Genomic DNA, 17,733 nt, shown 5'->3' on the forward strand with positions numbered 1-17,733 from the left:
ACACAACAGGGCAGGAAGTGATGAAGAGAGAGCGCGAGAAAAGGGGGAGGAAAGAGGGACCAAAGGGCAGATAGAGGGATTGGCTTGGTTTGAGCTGGGAACGTCCTGTTTGGGGAGGGGTGGGGCTGGGTTCCCATCTCAGGGTCTGTGTGGGGCTCACACAGGTAGTCGGAGGGCAGAGCAGCCTGGTGCTGACTGGGAGGTTTTCTTGCCAACTTCACAAGATCCTGAGTAAACAAGCCTCTTATCAGCCAGGACCTTTGCTCTGCCATAGACACACACCCCCTCCCCGCCCCGGCTGCAAGGTCACACTCGGTGACACAGGGAAGCCGCTCCCCCCCCAGCCATGCAGTTACACTGATGTGAGCCTGTCCTGTGCACACCTGGCCTCAGCCAGTGAGAACGCAGCTCAGCTGTGCCGACTCGCTCCCCCGGGGCAGAGTTAAGGTGACACAGGCAACCTTGGTCATGTCCATCCCCTTCTCCTCCCCGCCCCACGCCCGGCCTTTGCTGCCGGGGGCCACAAAGGACGAGGGGGCAAGGTCCCTGTCACGTGTCACGCGTGTGCGACACTCGAGCCACGGGCTGGGGGCGGGGACCTGCCCCTGCTGCCGCTCCGGGCCGGGCCACGCCCCCCGGGCTGCGTCTGCCCCAGTTTAGCGCACCCCGCCACGCCCCCTCACGTGATCCCGGCCGCTACAGTCACGCGCGGCGGGGCGGGGCTCTGAGCTGCGGGTGTCCGTGGAAGCGTCGGGGGCGGGGCCAGAGAGGTGGGGGGCGGGGCAGGCAGCTGCCGGGGCCATAGCCCCGCCCCCAGAGCCTCAGCCACGCCCACGGTGCGACTCCGGAGCCCCCCGGCCAGCGGGCAGGGAGCGGGGCGCTGCTGCCGGGGGGGGCGGGTGCCCGGGGCCAAGAGGGGCAGAGGGCGGGTGCCCGGGGGAGCAGGAGCTGGGGGGCGGGTGCCCGGGGCGCTGGTGCTGGGGGAAGCAGGGGGGCAGGTGCCTGGTCCAAGGAGGGCAGAGGGCAGGTGCTGGGGGTCGTTGGTGCCGGGGGTGCAGGTGCTGGGGGAAGCAGGGGGCAGGTGCCCGGGACGCAGGTGCCGGGGGGGAACAGGGGGCAGGTGCCCGGTCCAAGGAGGGGCAGAGGGCAGGTGCCCGGGGTGCAGGTGCTGGGGGCGGGTGCCCGGGTGCAGGTGCTGGGGGGCAGCCCATCCATGGGGGACAAACGCATCCTGTGCGTGGGCCTGGTTTGCCTGGACATCATCAGCGTGGTGGACGCGTACCCGGCCGAGGACACGGACACCAGGTACGGGGGGGTCCGGCTGGGCTCCCGGGCACTGCAGCCATTCAGGGCTGTGGCGAGCTGGATGGGGGGGGCACAGAGGGGGGCCCTTCGGCGTGACCCGACTCCCAGAGCTGGGCTGGCAGCGCTTGGCCGGCCCAGCCCCTTGGCTGCAGGTTCCCGGCGTGGGATGTCGCTGCTGCCCTGCAGTGCCGGGGGACAGCGGCTGCCCTGGCCAGCCCCAGATAACGTCCCCAGAGCTAGCGGGGCCCCTCATCTCCCAGTGTGATGCTGAGCCTGCCCCAGCTGGCTGCAGGGGGCTGGGGCTGAGGGACCTGGGCCTGCAGGGAAGGGGTTTCCCAGGCATCTTGGCCAGTCCCCCCGGGGCAGGCAGCCCCCTCACATCATCCCTCCAGCCCCGAACCAGCTGGGTTGTTCGCCCGCACTAGGCTGGACCCTTGCACTAGGGATCTGTGTCAGAGCCAGGGCCAGACCGGGTCTGGCTTTCAGGCACATGCTCACACCGCTGGCCCCTGGCCCTCCCTGGGCTGCGACCATCCCCCTGGCCCTCACGTGGCTGAAGAACACCCAGCGGGCAGTCGCAGCAGCAGGGCTGGCGATGGGCCTTTGTACAGCTGAGAAACCGGGTGCCCTCCCAGCCGTCTATAAACGGCTTCACCTGCAGCCTGAATTCTGGGCAGAGCAGCCCTGACCTCCAGGCATGGCCCAGGTGGAAATCCCCCGAGCGAGTGCTCCCTAAGCCCCTCCAGTCCCCTCGATGCCACACACACTCACCCTGCGCTGTGCCACTCCAGTGCACCGGCCTCCCTGCACGAACAGCCCGGGAGCAGTCTGTGCCCTTCCTCCGCCCAGCCCATTCCCCTCGGCGAGACGGGAACCAGCTGCTGGCTCTGCAGGTGCGAATGGGTTCCCCGGCAAACTCCCAGCCCAACGAATGGGTCCGGGTCCAGCGTGTGGATCCCGCTGAACTGGAGTCATTGCAGCTGGGCTCCAGTGCAAGGCTGGCAGCCTGGTGCCCGGCCACGCCCAGCCACGGCTCTGTCTGTCTGTCTCCTAGGTGTCTGTCTCAGCGCTGGCAGCGGGGTGGCAATGCCTCGAACTCCTGCACCGTGCTGTCCCTGCTGGGGGCACCCTGCGCCTTCATGGGCTCACTGGCTCCCGGGCACGCGGCAGAGTAAGTGAAGAGCCTGGCGTGGGGGAGTCTGTGGGACCAGCTGCCTGCAGGGACACAGGAGCCAGGGCGCCCGAGCCAGATGTGCTTCGTGGACTGGCCCCTGGGGTATCCTGCCACGAGCAGTGCCCGTCCCACCGGCACAGGTCCGGGGACCATAATGCACCGTGCCATGGCAGGGGTCCTTCCTTCCAGCTGACGGGGAGGCAGGACCGGCCCTTTCCTTCTTCCTGGGCTGGGGAGCCGAGACGCCTGGGCTGATGACGGACACATGCTGAGGGGAGGGTGGGGCCTGTTCCCTGACTTTTGGGGAGTCGAAAGGTTTCCCTAAAGCCCCTGGTTTGCTACCCGAATTGCTGTGTCACTCTCACTCCTTCCCGCCCCTCCGGCCTTTCCCCGCTCACGTGGCTCTGCGGCTCACACCGCTCAGGCAGCGCTGCCCTCCGGCGGGGTCTGTCTGCTGCCGTTCCAGCTCGCCAGGGGTCCGGGAAAACCCACCCTGGCTTGGCAAGTAGTGCAGACAGCTGCCGTTTTGGTCGTGATCGTGGAGGCTGGCAGCACCAAAGGGGCAGGTTTGGCGTCCAGTGCTGCCCCCCCAGCACCCCTACACTGCAGCGCAGCAGCTCTCCCTTGCCACACTAACCCCCCTCTGCGCCCCCTCCCCGGCAGCTTCGTCTTGGCCGACCTGCAGCGCTATGCCGTGGAGCTCACCCACGTGGTCCTGCACCCCGGGTGCTCCTTCCCCACCTCCATCGTCATCAGCAACGTGAGCAGGGGCACCCGCACCATCCTGCACACAAACAGGTGCGTAGGGGCCGTGCTGTGCCCGCCCGGACCTAACCCATCTCTCCCTCCCCCTGTTCTCTCCCCCTCCTCCGCTAAGTTTCATCGTGGCGGACTTCCGGCGCAGGGGTGTGGACATAGAGCACGTGGCGTGGCAGAGCCAGGGGAACACGCCGTGCGCCTGCTGCATTGTCAACAGCACCAACGGCTCGCGGACGGTCACGCTCTACGACACGTAAGGCCGGACACGTCCGCCGAGCCATCGTGCCAATCACCTCTCAATCAACGGGCAGCTGCCGTTGGGGGAACCCCAGTGCGGGGCACTCGGGCCCTGGCTGTCACGGGCGAGGGCTCAGGGGCCCGGGCCCTCGGGTCTCGCCACGGCGCTGCCCCGTCCTGCATGGCTGATTGATTCATCCGCTAATTCCGCACGCAGACACCAATCGTTGGCAGCAGCGCCACCACTGTCCGACCAATCAGCACCCGCTCGTCTCACTGCCATAATTGGCACATCGCGGTGGCCGCTCACCTTGGGGGTGAGGGGTCAGAACACCCCTCTGCCTGCCCCGTTCCTCCCACGAGCCCAGGGCTTACAGGGCGGTTGCCCTGTGACCACCCTGTGCCTGCCCGTGTCCCGCAGGTGCTAGCATACAGAGGGGTGCCCTAGCGCCAGACCTCGGGCTGGCCGCTAGAGAGGTGATCTCCCTGCACTTCCAGGGCAGCATCAGGGCCTTTTGCCAGGTCCCTTCCCATAGGAATTCGTCCGGCCCATACCAGCCCCCAGGGCTCTGCCCTCTGGTTCCTGTGTGTGCTCTGACCGTGGCGCTGGGAATAGGACTGGCGAGCTGGCGTGGCCTCTGCTGACTGCCCACGGCAGACATCTGTGTTGGGATCTGTGGCCCCAGCGCAGCGAGTTAGAATTCACGGGAGAGGGCGCTGGCCCCCCGCTCGTTTCACACGGCTCCTGTGTGGGGCCTGCGGGAGGAGCAGGAGCTCTGGCTGCTGCCCTGCCGGGGAGGCAGGACTTTGCCCTGGGCCCTGTTTGGAATCCAGCAGCCGGCGAAGGGGGCAAGGTAAATGATTCATGGGGAGCTCTGGTCCCTGCAGCTCTCGTGTGGATTGTGGCCCCCAGTCAAAGGGCATCAGCACGCCCCCCCATCCCTGGCAATCACTGTTCTCAGTGTCTGCTGATGCCCTGTGATAGGCAGGGCTGCAGCGGCTGTGTTAATCATTGTCAGTGCCTGCTTACGGCTGGCGGGGTTTGAGCCCTAAGCCTCTCTGCCCCATTGCTCTGGCCTTCGTACCCCACACCATGAGCCCTGTGTGGGGCAGGGGCCTCGCCAGCCAGTCTTTTAACAGTGCCCTAGGGCACAGGTCACCACAGCATCCTCTGGGGCTGGCTCCCCCTCCCAGTGGGGCTAGCCAGGGGTTCTGTGTGGAGGGACTGCGCGTGCCTACAGGCCATGCTGTGTGTTGGGCCCACCGGCTGGGCGCTGCACCACCCCACCCAGCTGGGGCTGCTGAGCCCCGGTTCCCCACCAACTCAGTGACTGGAGAGGCAGGGCACGGCATGGGTGACAGTCGAGTAGGGCTCCTTTCCCCCCCTCCAGCCCTAACCTCTCTGCTGGGAGAGGTCTGTGCACCCGCTCTCTGACCTCCCCGTGTTCTGCCCCCTCCCTGTGGTTTAGGAACCTGCCCGACGTGACAGCCCAGGATTTCGAGCAGGTTGACCTCGCCCAGTACAAGTGGATCCATTGGGAGGTGAGTCCCTTCTCCTGCCAGCGGCCCCCTGTGCTGGCATTGGCCATTCAGCGGCTCCCCAGACGTGCCTGGTGCTGTCCTAGCACAGGGGGAAGATGGTCCCTGCCCTGGGCAGTGCCCAGTGTTAGGAGAAGGCAGACGCAGGGCGGAGAGGTGGGAAGGTGAGACACAGACACAAACACACACACACACGGCAGTGTCCCAAGCCTGCCCCACGGGAGTGCTGCGCAGCCGGGGGCCTTGGCACGGAGGCCAGTATCTCTGGCAGCGCAGAGCCAGTGAGGAGGTGCTGATATCTGAGGTGTGGGCCGGACCCAGGTGTTTCTGGGGGCTGGTGGGGAGCGGGATAGGGCTGGGCCGTAGGTGGGAGATGGCAGGGTTGCCAGGGCGGAGGTGTTTACAGTAGCCCCAGCAGGAGCTGAAAGTGTGGCCAAGCACTCACTGGCCTGGAAAGGAAGGTGCAGCTCAGAGTTGCAAAAAGGAGGCTTTAGTGACTGTCTCTGGCTAGGGGCTGGGGCAGGCAGACACCTCGGTTTACTCACCAGTTCGCTGCTTTCCTCCCGACACGCCCCTTTTCCCAGGCTGCTCCGCAGGTGACGTTCCTGACTGGCTCTGTGCAGACACTGTTACCGGCAACGAATGCTTGGTGCTGGTTGGCACAACACTCTGGAACGGCCCTGTGTAGACGAGCCCTCACTCTTGCTCATCCCTGTTCTGGGGCCCCGCTGCCCAGCTTCCCACGCAGCACCGAGCTGCCGGGCCGCTTACACGGGGGTCTGCACTAAGTCGCTGCTCCGGCCAGGCTGCGCCATGGCACTCTGCCCCGGCCAGGCTGGCGTGCGGTGCCCGGGCCTGGGAACAAGGGGGAACTGGGGGTACTGCGTGGGCTGGGCCCTGCTGAGCACTCTCCCTGCTTCCAGGGCAGGAACGCTGCGGAGCAGGTGAAGATGATCCAGCGCGTGGAGGAGCACAACCGGGCCTGCGCTGCCCACCAGAGAGTCTCCACGTCTGTGGAGGTGGAGAAGCCCCGGGCGGAGCTGTACCAGCTCCTGGGCTACGGAGACGTGGTAGGTGATGGGGCAGCGTCTCTGCCACCGACTGCCCTTCCTGGCCCCTGCCTTGGGCCTGGGCCTGTGGCACGGGGGGAGCGGAGTGGAAAGCGCTGGGCAGCTTCCTCGCCCTGCCTGGGCACTGAGCGTGGGGCCCTCCTGCCCTGGGGGCCCAGCAGGTCACGGCCCTGGGGAGCAGCTGGTGGGGCTGGGAGTGACGTGGGCTGTGGGGCACTGGGGGGCGGAGGGGGGGGGCCAGACCAAGCACATCGTGCTGGGGGGAGGGCCAGGAACCTGAAGCTTTATGCAAATGAGTCTATGCTCTAAACTGCATAATTAATGAATATGCATGAGCATGATTACATAAATCACGCCCCAGTAACGGGGGCGCTCTGGGCAGCTGAGCTGGCTTGGTGTCTATGGTACGGGGGGGGGGGGAGGCGCTCTGGGCAGCTGACTTGGTATCTATGGGAGGTGGGGGGCGCTCTGGGCAGCCCGCTCGGTGTCTATGGTACGTGGGAGGGGCGCTCTAGGCAGCTGGCTCCAGCTCGTTGCTCCAGGTGGGGCTGCCCAGGACAGGAGGGCAGCTGTCTGTGGGGGAGGTGACAGGCTGGGCTGGCAGCAAGGAGGGGTCAACTGGCTCGTGGGGCTGCTCAGCTGGCCAATCAGACGCCAGCTCCTGGGGAGCAGGGACGCATGGGCGTGGCCTGGGTTTGCTGGGCACAGCGATGGGGGGCTGGTGGCAGGAGCCCCTGGGGGCAGTGGGGCAGGGACACGGCGCTGGAGGGGGGCACTGGCTCGGGGGGGGACACAGCACTGAGTGGGTTTGTGGGGACAGGCACATGGCGCTGGAGGGGGTGGGGACACGGCCCGGAGGGGGTTCGGGGGGTGGGGACACGGCCCGGAGGGGGTTCGGGGGGAGGGGACACGGCCTGGAGGGGGTTCACGGGTGCTGGCTGCCAGGCCCGGCACCCTCACCCCCTTCCGTTCCTGGCAGGTGTTTGTCAGCAAGGACGTGGCAAAGGACTTTGGTTTCCAGTCGGCTGCTGCGGCCGTGAAGGGGCTTCACGCCCGTGCGAGACCAGGGTAGGCCTGGGCCGCTTGGGGCCAAACTGGGAGGGTGAACCCATCCCGGAGGGTTTGGGGGAGCCAGGGACTCAGCTGTGCCCAGGCCACCCACCTGCACTCATTGCCCTGCCCTGGGCAGAGCTCTAGGCCTCCTAACCCACACTGCCCGAGGCAGCACCAGTGGGCCAGGGCCCCAGAGCAGGAGGGCAGGCCCCAGAGCTGGCTCTGGCCAGGTAGCGGGGGCTCGCTTGCAGCCATGGCGTGACTTGGTGGATTCAGAGCTCTTCCCGCTGGGCATCTGGGCACCGAGTGGGCCCTGGAGGTAGGAGGGGGATGGTGGGCAGGGCTGGCTCTGGGGTCACGCTGTGGGGCTGTCAGACCAGCTCTTTGCTGCTGCCCCCCTAGGGCCACTGTGATCTGTGCCTGGGCCGAGGAAGGGGCCGACGCGCTGGGGCCTGACGGGGAACTCGTCCACTCAGCCGCTTTCTCCCCCGAGACCATCGTGGACACGCTGGGAGCTGGAGACACCTTCAACGCCTCCGTCATCTTGGCCCTGTCAAGAGGTGAGGGTCTGTCCTGCTGGCCGGCCGGCAGGCGCTGGCAGGGGGAGGTGGGGCCGAGCCCCAGGCTAACGGGCGGAGTGCTGTCCCCTCACAGGGCAGAGCCTGCAGGAGGCGCTGACCTTCGGCTGCCAGGTGGCTGGCAGGAAGTGTGGTGTGCAGGGATACGACGGCATCGTGTGAGTGCCGCCGCCGGAGGAGACAGCCCTGTCTGCTGAGCTGCTGAGCACGCGGCGTCTGTGGCTGCTGCTGACTCGCTGTGGTTTCCCGGGACGAGATGGCTGAGCCCCTGGGACTGCCTGCTGCCCTGGCCCCGTACCGGGCCCTACCTATCGCCTCCCCGTCCAGTCAATAAACACCTGGCAACGGCTGCAGCGCTCCCTCTTCTCAGGGCCACCGGCGTCCAGCCTGCAGGGCCCCGCGGGCCATTTCCCGGGGGCCGTGGGACGTGCTGAGCCCGCCCGACGCTGCCCAGCTGGGGGTAGCTCATGCCCAGCAGGCCCTACCCAGCACGCAGGTGGGCAGCCAGCTGCAGCATCGGAGGTGTGGCGCAGGCGCTCCTGGGGACACCGGACCCACCGGCTGGGGTTGGCACCATGGTCCTGGTAGCCTTTGGTTCCTGACTCACCCTGCGGCAGGGGGCTCCCCGCCTTGGAGCCACGCAGCTATCGGGGAGCTGCCAGCTGGACCCCGCCAAGCCAAGCGCTGCCTCGCAGGCTCCCTGCCCCGGCAACTGCCTTCTACTCCCAGCCCCTTCCCTCTGCTAGCGGCTCAAGCGCCTGGCAGGAAGGGTGAGGGGCTGGGCCGGGGGCAGAGGGGCCTGGGCCATCCAAAGGAGGAGGTGCCTCTGCTCTGCCTGGGGGGACCCTAGTGCTGATCAGGGGAAGGGGAGCTTGCAGTGTGTCAGGGCCCAGCCCCACGGGAGATGTTCTCAGTGGGACTCCTGCTGGCGCTCAGCAGCCCCTGCACAAGGGGGCTGGACCCTCGCTGGGGGGTGCACTGCGCCCCCTTGGGCTGTGCATGGGGGGCAGGGTGCTCTGGTGCCTGTCTCAGGGCCAGGACAAAGCACCAGTGCCAGCCCCACTGAAGGGGGCAGGGGTTAAACCCTGCCTGCCCCCCAGGGAATGGCCACTGGCTATGCCTGCGGGAACCACCACCCCCTTCTCCTGCCCCCAGCTATGGGCCTGGGGGCCCAGGGTTCAGGCTAGGCCCTGCTGTCAGCACATGGCCCTATGGGGCAGCCAGCCCTGCAGCAGGGATGGGCCCTCGAGTGGGCTGGCTACCAGCAGGGCCGCTGGTCAGCCCACACAGCTGCTGTCTGCTCTGGAGGGTGGGGGAGATTTCGGCAGGGCCTCAGCCCCATGGAGGGACAGGCAGCTGAACTCCTCGCCCTCTCGCCTCTTCCCCCCAACCCCCAGCTCCCATGGGGCTTACAGCCAGAGAGGGGGCTGACAGCCCTTGAACAGTGTATATTTTTCTCTTTCAAAGTTTAAGTTACATGATCAATTGCACATGGCCCAGCCCCCCACCCCACCCAGTTCTGCACCCCCCCCGCCCCAGGGTCCAGCTTGTGCCCCTCTTGGATGCAAATGCAGAGCCAGTTCAGAGCTGGGGGGGTAACCTGGCTGCGCTGCAGTGCCGGGACAGCTCCTGTGCCCCCAACCCAGTTTGGGGTCAGGCACCTGCCTCCCCACGACCCCTTGTCTCGAGGGGGGTCTCACATGCAGCAGACCCCACAAGAATTACCCCACTGCCTCCTAGGGGCCCAGGACCAGCTGGGCAGGGACTGAGCCCACTGCTTTCCCCAGGGGCAGGCTGGGGGTGCAGGGTGTTGCCAAGCAGAGAGCACGGGGGGGGAGTTCAGGCCCCCCCACTTTGACCCCTGAGCTGTAGGATTGGCGGGGGGGCGGGGGGGTGCCAGTGTCCCCAGAGCTCCAGGCCAGGGTGTAACCCCCACCTGAGGAGGACACAGCATTCACACCACAGCCAGGTGAGTGGGTCGCTGGCAGATGTTTCCCACCCCCTAGGCTCCTCGGAGCAGCGGCACCCCCTGCCAGCTCTGCCCCAGCACCGCCCCGAGCTGTCCCGCTAGAGCTCAGCGCTGACCACTCGCCTGTTGGGCCCCAGCCTCCCAATGCCCATCCTCTTCAGGCTGAGCTGCTGTCTCCTGCCCTGGGGGGCTCGGCGAGGGCCCCCCCTCAGCCTCCGGCTGCTGCGCTGAGGGCCCTGGCACCTCTGGGGGTTCCACACCAGGATCTGCTGCCCCTGGGGGGCCTGGGATCTCTAGGGCCACAGCAGGTCGCTTCTCTGGCTCTCGAGCTGCCTGCTGCACCAGCCTTTCTTCCTGGGGTGCGCTGGCCTGAGCCGGTGGGGGTGGCTGGCCCTTGGCGGGGGGCAGCAGGAGCTCCGAGGGGTTCAGTAACCCGTCCCCGTTCAGGTCCTGAGTCGCCAGGATGTCGTCTACCACCAGGATCACCTGCAGCAGGGGACAGGAGAGGAGACATGTACCCAGCTGTGGGGAGCAGGATGCAGGCCGGGCACTGGCTGGCTCCAGGGGGGGGAATGGGACACGGGGCCTTTCCCGCTAGGGGGCACCGGCTCCGATCCAGCCCCAAGGCAGGGGAGTGGCTGGCTCTTGGGGGTCAGCCTTTCCACCTGGAGGTGCCCGAGCTCTGTCCCCCCCACAATCCCCCCTCTCCTGGCTGCTGCCCATACAAACGCGTAACACGGGCCCCTCCCACACACACACAATCCCTCATCCCAGACACACAGTCTCATGAGCCACGAAAAGTGTTTTCCTGATGGTAATGGGGGTTGCCTCTGGGCCCAGTAAAGTGTACCCCTCCCCCCACATGGGGGGCCCTGTCTATGTGCTGGGGGAGATGGAAGCTGTCAGCCTCAGCTGCCACCCCAGACGGGGGCAGGCTCAGATCTCCGCCCAGGTGAGATGCACCCACCACCCCACGCCTGCTAGCTCTGCGCTGCCAGGGCCTCCCCCAGCAGCTGGGCAGGGGGCTGCGGGCAGGTGCCACCTACCGAGGCGGGAGAGGGCTGGCCCTGGGCATGCTGGGACCCCATCTCCGTCAGCAGGTGCAGGAACTCCAGCCCGTCCAGCTGGCCGCTCTTGTCGTAGTCATGCAGCGCAAAGAGGAACAGCAGAGCTGCGGAGAGAGGGGATCACAGCAGCTGCCCTCGCAGCTTCCCCTGGCACTGCAGCTGCGGCCTGGGCACTGGAGCCCCACCAGCTGCACCCTCCAGCGCTCGGCGAGCTGCCAGGCGGCCTCCGTGGCTGGCCAGGACTTTGCCGTCAGGTGAGCCTGGCCAGCCGCCCATGCGCCGTGCGGGGCCTGCAGGGTGGGACGTGTGGCCGGCCTGTGGGACGGGGCAGGTATCCCAGGCACTTGGGCATGTGAGCCGCTGTGTGGCAGGCAGAGGGAGACGGCTGGGAGAGCTGTGGGGCACTGGGCACCCCCTCCCCAGACACGGGGCTGGAACCCGTCAGCTGCAAGGCCCTCTGCCTGCATGGCACATCCCTGCACGGGAGCCCCTGGGCCCCAGCAGTGGAGGGGGGCCTTCACCCGCCGCAGGAACACACCTTGCAGTGGGCCCACCCCATCGCACCCCAGCCCCCTCGCCCTTACCCTGCTCCCTCGTCATGTGCGCGGGGTCCTCTGCCATCTGCTTGGCGCTCTTCAGGTAACTCTGCAGCAGCCTGCAACAGGGAGCCCACGTGAGGCTAGGCAGGGGCTGCGGGGTGCAGGGGGGCCGGGCATAGAATCATAGACTATTAGAGTTGGAAGGGACCTCAGAGGTCATCTAGTCCAACCCCCTGCTCAAAGCAGGACTAACCTCAGCTATATCATCCCAACCAGGGCTTTGTCAAGCCTCAGCTTAAAAACCTCTAAGGATGGAGATTCCACCACCTCCCTAGGTAACCCATTCCAGTGCTTCACCACCCTCCTAGGGAAAAACTTTTTCCTAATGTCCAACCTAGACCTCCCGCCCTGCAACTTGAGACCGTTGCTCCTTGTTCTGTCATCTGCCACCACTGAGAACAGCCTAGCCCCATCCTCCCTGGAACCCCCTTTCAGGTAGTTAAAGGCTGCTATCAAATCCCCCCTCATTCCTCTCTTCTGCAGACTAAACAAGCCCAGTTCCCTCAGCCTCTCCTCATAAGTCCTGTGCTCCAGCCCCCAAATCATTTTTGTTGCCCTCCGCTGTACTCTCTCCAACTTGTCCACATCCTTTTTGTAGTGGGGGGCCCAAAACTGGACACAATATTCTAAATGCGGCCTCACCAATGCCGAATAGAGGGGAATAATCACTTCCCGTGACCTGCTGGCAATGCCCCTCCTAATGCAGCCCAATATGCCATTAGCCTTCTTGGCAACCAGGGCACACTGCTGACTCATACCCAGCTTCTTATCCACTGTAACCCCCAGGTCCTTTTCTGCAGAACTGCTGCCTAGCTCGTCGGTCCCCAGTCTGTAGCTGTGCATGGGATTCTTCCTTCCTAAGTGAAGGACTCTGCATTTTTCTTTGTTGAACCTCATCAGATTTCTTTTGGCCCAATTCTCCAGTTTGTTTAGGTCACTCTGTATCCTATCCCTACCTTCCAGGGTATCTACCACTCCCCCCAGCTTAGTGTCATCCACAAACTTGCTGAGGGTGCAATCCACCCCATCCTCCAGATCATTAATGAAGATGTTGAACAAAACCGGCCCCAGGACCGACCACATGGAAGGAGTGACGGGGGCAGGGGCAGAGGACGCAGACAAAGGTCCAGCGCGAGCCAGTGGCTGGACGGGGAAGCTGGACAAATCAGCCTGGCAATGGGGTGTCCGTGTTTAACAGGGAGGGTGACAAACCCCTGGGGCAACGTGCCGGGGCCGGGGCAGAGTGTCCATCACTGGCAATTTCTCAGTCCAGCCTGGCTGTTCCCCTACCCGCTCAGCTCCAGGGATTGCTCCGGGGCAGGGCTCCGGCCCGTCATGCCGGGGATCCAACTAGATGGTCACGGGGCCCTTCTGGCCTTGGGAGCTGCTGTGTGCTAGGCCTATGCCTGCAGGGCAACTGCCCCCCAGGGTCCTGCTGCCCCCAACTGGCTCCCAAGGGCCCTGCCCTGCCCTGGGCAGTAACTGGGTAAAAGCCTGGGAACTGGAGAGGACTAAAGGGTCCGTTTCACAGTGGAGGGAGGGAAGTAGCAGGTCCCCCGGCTCTGCTGGCACCAGCGCTGTGCAGCATGTTCACACACCAGCTGGAAAAGGGGCGAGCCCTGAAGTGGTGAAGACTGCAGAGGATGCAACACGACTCAAGCTAGTTAAGTCCCAGCCGGCTGGGAAGAGCTGCAGACAGAGCCCTGTGCAGAGCCAGACTTCGTATCCGCATTCGCTCCGTGAGCCACACGATGGTCCGCAGACGTACCGCGCATATCGCAGATCTGCAGGGCTTTAGAGCCGCATCCACCCACGAGCTGCACAAAGGGTCTGCAGACATCCACGGCTCTGCTTACAAAGGGAGCTCACAAACCGGGGGCTGGGCAAGACACTGGCAGATGAAATGCAGTGTTGGTAAATGCCAAGTGATGCACGTTGGAAAACATCATCCAGCCGTGCACACGAAACCATGGGTCTACGTGAGCCGCTGCCACTCAGGAAAGATCTCGGCGTCCCCGCGGATCTTCCAGAGATCGTTCCACTCACTGTGCAGCGGGGGCTGTCAGAGAGCGAACGGGGTGCTAGGAACCACCAGGAAAGGGTTCAACGATAAGACAGAAAACATCACATTGTCACTCTATAAATCCAGGGCACAGCCACGCCTTGAACACTGCGGACAGCTCTGCTCACCCCACCTCAGAAAGGACATGTGAGAACTGGAAAAGGTGCAGAGAAGGGCAACAAAATGATTAGGGGAATGGAACAGCTTCCCTGTGAGGAGAGATTGAAAAGACAGGGACTGTTCAGCTTGGAAAAGGTCTCTAAAAGCATGACTGGTGTGAAGAAAGGGACAGAGAAGTGTTATTTGTCCCTTCACATGACACAAGAACCAGGGGTCATCCAGTGAAATTAACAGACAGCAAGTTTAAAACCAAGAGAAGGAAGCATTCTTCACCCAAAGCACAGTCAACCTGTGGAACTCCTTGCCACAGGATGTTGTGAAGGCCAAAAGTATAACTGGATTCAAAGAAGAATGAGACATTTGTGGAGGATGGGTCCATCAGTGGCTATTAGCCGAGATGATCAGGGTTGCAGCAACCTCATGCTCTGGGTGTCCCTAGTCTCTGCCTGCCAGAAGCTGGGGCTGGATGACAGGGGTGGATCACTGGATAATCTTGTCCTGTTCACTCTCTGAAGTGTCTGGCACTGACTGAGACAGGGCACTGGGCTGGATGGACCACGGCTCTGACCCAGCGTGGCCCTTCTGATGCTTGCTCTGAATCCCATCCCTGTTGGCAGTGGCTGCTCTGCCCCCACCGAGCCCAGCGACATCCCCCAAATCTCACTCCCCTTCATGGGACTTTGTCCAGCCCAACTCCCCATCCCCAGCATGTGGCTCTCCCATGTCGCTCTCACCGGGCCAGAGCCAGCGTAAGGTCAGAGGCCTGTTCGTGTGCTAAGCAGTGACAGCTACGCCAGGACAGGCAGCAGCCATAAGCCAGGTAGCAGCTGGTCACATCTTCAGACTCCTGAACCTGCTGCAGGACATGACAGGGGCTGGCAGGAAGGCCCTAGTGTCCTAACAGAGCGGCCACGCCACCCACGGAAGCAGATCCAAGCTGCCGACAGACAACGTAGCTCGCCAGCTCCTGTGTGGCCAGGAGTCGCTGGTCAACAGCCGTGGGTGTCAAATCTACGCCTCTTAATGTTCGGTCTTTATGGAGCCCACGTCTCTACTGTCGATCTCAGCGATTTCTGTCTGCTCCCCTGACCGGTTCAGAACTGGGTGTGAACTACTGAAATCCAGTCAGGTGTCAGCTAGGACTGGCCGAGGAATGATTTTGTGATGGGATTGGTTAAGGTGCAGCTAGGCCGGACCCACGTTTTAATTATATAAACCGGGTCCCAAAAGGAAGTGCTTCGGAACCAGACTCCAGGACACAGCCCTAGAAGATCAGCCTTGCCAGAGCTCAACCCCTGGCCCACCACGGTGCAGAAACCGGAGTCCCCAGATGACCTAATCCCGACTGGCACCAGGAGACGCGTGTCTGCCTCACTGGGAGTGGTGAGCACTGGATGCGCAGCATGCGTGTTCTGCGTCGGTCATTGTAACAGAGAATAAGGCTATGCCTCTGTAAGGCTCCTTCACTGGTAGAAGACCCCACAAGCCCGCAGGGAATTACCCCGGAGCCCCACGGCCTGGGAATGGGTGACCGAGTCCTAGAGTGGATTGGATAAGGGTAGGTGCCTTTCCCCCGGAGCCCTACGGATTGGGAAAGGGTGGGGCTGCCTTGACCGGGTTATGCCTTGAGCCCTGTGGACTGGAGAAAAGGTGGGGTGCCCTAGTGCGGGTAACACCAGCCGCATCGTTGTCACAAAGGACAGGCCGATCCCACCCACAAATTGGTGCCCCCGCTTGTCCCCTCTCCTCCATCAACACATGGTCCAGGGTCCTAGGGAAACCCCCACCTATGCAACAGTCACCCCCCGACCAGCCCCGTCCTGTCCCACCCCCAGTCCCTCCCACAGGCGGGGCCCCACAGCTACTGGCATCTCCCTGCCGGCTGCTCAACCCCAGGTGCCAGGGTCCCTCCCGGGGGAGCTGGACTCACCGCAGCCCCTCCGGTTCGGGGTGCAGAGGGTTGGGAACAGGCTCTGTCTGCTGCACAGCTGGGCCATCGGACCTGGGAGCAACAAACGGGGTCACGGGCGGATCCAGTGTCGTCCCCCCACCCCACACGAGTTCTGGCCTTACTCCCCACAACGCCCCCCCAGCCCCGCTCCCCACAGCGCCCCCCCAGCCCAGCCAGGGCTCCAGCCTTGCCCCCCACAGCGTCCCCAGCCAGGACTCTGATCCCACCCCCCACAGCAACTCCTTTCACCGCCCCCCCCAGCTGAGAGGCCTGTGGCAGAGCCGCTTTCCGATACCTGTTGATGCCGTCCTGGGGCGCAGCCTGGCTGGGCGGCATGGCCAGCAGCAGAGACGCAAGGAGCAAACTCCTCATCGTGAGACCACAGCTGGGGGCAGCCTGGGGACGCAAGCAGCCACGTCAGCCCCTCCCTGACCCGCCAGGGGCTGCAGACGCAGGCAGGGCCTGGCCTTTCAGGGCAGAGGGTCCCCGGCAGTGGGGAGTGTCAGGAGCCCCTGCGTGGCACCGGGCAGTGGCTGTGGGTGCAGGCTCCCTGGGCGTGTGCCAAGCTGGGTGGTCACAGCTCACAGGGCGGCCATGCCTCACTGTGGCCGGCACTCCCAGTCGCCCGCTGGCCAAGGATGCCTGGGGCTGAGCCAGTGGGTCCAGGCTCCCCGGGCCCTGCTCCGGTGCCGGCACCGTGTCAGCACCCCCAGTGAGGAGCCGAGGCAGCAATCGACGTGGTACCGACCACAGCTACGTCAGCTGCTGCTGCTCCCCCAGGGCAGGCGGTGACCGGAGACTCTGGGGGGAGGACGAGGCCCCGGCCCCGTGCACGGCATCTCCGTGGTGGGCGCTCCAGGCTAGCCGAGCGGGCGACTGGCCGTGGAGCTGCACTACAGGCCGTACCAGCCCCGGCCGGGGTTTGCTCTCCGGCTGCCGAGACAAAGCGCCTCCTCCCAGCTCCCTGGGCACCCTCGGGGGCGTCTCACCCTGTGTGTCCAGCCCGCGCCGAGGTGTCTCGGCTGACTGACTGCCGCCCCCACCCCGGCACAGAAGGAGCACTCAGCCTGCCGGGGGGCTTCCCTGCCACCGGCGGACACGCCAGCCCAGGGACGTGCATTGGACAAGGGCACCGCCGGCTGGGCTGGGCCAGCCCCACGAGCAGCATGGGGCAGCCGCTGCAGGGCCAGCATGACTAGGCAATGCCCATCACACACGCAGACCCAGCCAGGGGGCAGGGCAGGGAGTGTCCCCGCCGGGCCCCGGGTGGGCATGGAGCCCTTTGGAAGGTGAGCAGAGTCTGCAGCGGGCCCTGGGCACCCCCGGCCCCTAGGGCAACACTGGGGGCAAAACACAGAGCCCCTGGGGCCCGCCCAGAGCGGTGCCAGCAAGAGCCGGGCACAACCCCGCTCCCCATCCTCACCACTGGGGCCAGCGAAGCCAGCGCAGCGCCCAGCCCGGGCACCTGCCCCCACCCCCGGGCACAGCCGCAGGGACCCCGCGCACAACAGGCTCACCCGGCCCTGCCCGGCCCCGCACCGTGCCCCGCGCCGGCAAAGCCCCCGGCCCTGCCCAGCGCCCAGCTCACCTGGCACCGCAGTTCCCGGTGCCCCAGGCACACGACACACACACACAGACACCCTGACCATGCACACGCGGTGTCGGCCGCGCAACACCCGGACCCGGCCACCCCAACGCACACAGCCCGGGGGGGGGGGTCGTGTGCACGGGGGCACAAACACACAATGCAACAACAACAACGCGCCCGGGGCACCCCCTGCACGCGCGTCCTGACCCGAGCCGGGCACCCCCTGCACGCGCACCTGCATCACCGGCCGCGCAGCGTCTCCCGGCCGGGCCGGCCCCGATCCCGACACTCACCTCCCGGCCCGGTCCGGCTGCTCGGCTCAGCTGCGCCGGCCCCGCCCCCCTCGGCCCCGCCCGGCGACAGAGTCCACGTGGCTGGGACAAGCCCCGGCTCCCCGCGGCCCCCCCCCGGCAATGCCAGCCCCGCCTGGGGCGCCCCATCCCCGCCCCGCGGCTGCGCAGCCCAGGAGAGCCCGGTGTGCGCGGGCAGAGCCGCAGCCCGGCCCCGGCCCTGCCGCCTGGCTTCCCCTCCACCGAGCTCCCCGCTCCGGGCCACCTCCGGCCGGGCCAGGCTGCAGCCCCCCGTCAGTGTGTGTGTGTGCGGGGGGAGGGGGCCGTGTTACAGGCTGCACTGGGCCGAAAAATGATGCTGGGGCCCCGCCC

At 65.5% G+C, this 17,733-nt stretch overlaps 3 protein-coding genes across 5 annotated transcripts in view; 1 reads left to right on the forward strand and 2 right to left on the reverse strand.

The window, feature by feature from the left end:
- LOC137154725 (cGMP-dependent protein kinase 1-like) overlaps nucleotides 1–5,929 on the reverse strand; it is a 50,306-nt gene extending 44,377 nt beyond the window's left edge. The window contains exon 1 of the mRNA XM_067550504.1: nucleotides 5,560–5,929. The gene's annotated coding sequence lies outside the window, so the exon portion shown is untranslated. The remainder of the gene's footprint in view (nucleotides 1–5,559) is intronic.
- On the forward strand, nucleotides 1,109–8,064 carry KHK (ketohexokinase). 2 transcript variants are annotated; one of them, XM_067550513.1, is made up of 8 exons: nucleotides 1,109–1,305; nucleotides 2,360–2,476; nucleotides 3,357–3,491; nucleotides 4,945–5,017; nucleotides 5,938–6,084; nucleotides 7,064–7,152; nucleotides 7,540–7,697; nucleotides 7,792–8,064. In XM_067550513.1, exons 1-8 carry the CDS (start codon nucleotides 1,214–1,216, stop codon nucleotides 7,875–7,877), a joined length of 897 nt encoding a protein of 298 aa, XP_067406614.1. In that variant the 5' UTR covers nucleotides 1,109–1,213; the 3' UTR covers nucleotides 7,878–8,064. The 2 variants fall into 2 exon arrangements, with proteins under 2 accessions (XP_067406614.1, XP_067406613.1); XM_067550512.1 differs by lacking the exon at nucleotides 3,357–3,491 and adding an exon at nucleotides 3,143–3,277 and having other exon boundaries at nucleotides 1,151–1,305.
- A 1,528-nt stretch (nucleotides 8,065–9,592) lies between these two features.
- On the reverse strand, nucleotides 9,593–17,659 carry CGREF1 (cell growth regulator with EF-hand domain 1). 2 transcript variants are annotated; one of them, XM_067550514.1, is made up of 6 exons: nucleotides 17,365–17,659; nucleotides 15,779–15,879; nucleotides 15,463–15,534; nucleotides 11,336–11,406; nucleotides 10,731–10,855; nucleotides 9,593–10,170 (listed from the first exon to the last, which is right to left on the reverse strand). In XM_067550514.1, the coding sequence occupies exons 1-6, from the start codon at nucleotides 17,509–17,511 to the stop codon at nucleotides 9,790–9,792; spliced, it is 897 nt and encodes a 298-aa protein (XP_067406615.1). In that variant the 5' UTR covers nucleotides 17,512–17,659; the 3' UTR covers nucleotides 9,593–9,789. The 2 variants fall into 2 exon arrangements, with proteins under 2 accessions (XP_067406615.1, XP_067406616.1); XM_067550515.1 differs by having other exon boundaries at nucleotides 17,307–17,420.
- Between the last annotated feature and the right edge of the window lie 74 nt (nucleotides 17,660–17,733).

Source organism: Emydura macquarii, unplaced genomic scaffold (assembly GCF_026122565.2).
Source record: "Emydura macquarii macquarii isolate MOO-44397 ecotype Brisbane River unplaced genomic scaffold, CSIRO-AGI_Emac_v2 contig_1300, whole genome shotgun sequence".
Classification (NCBI taxonomy): domain Eukaryota; kingdom Metazoa; phylum Chordata; order Testudines; family Chelidae; genus Emydura; species Emydura macquarii.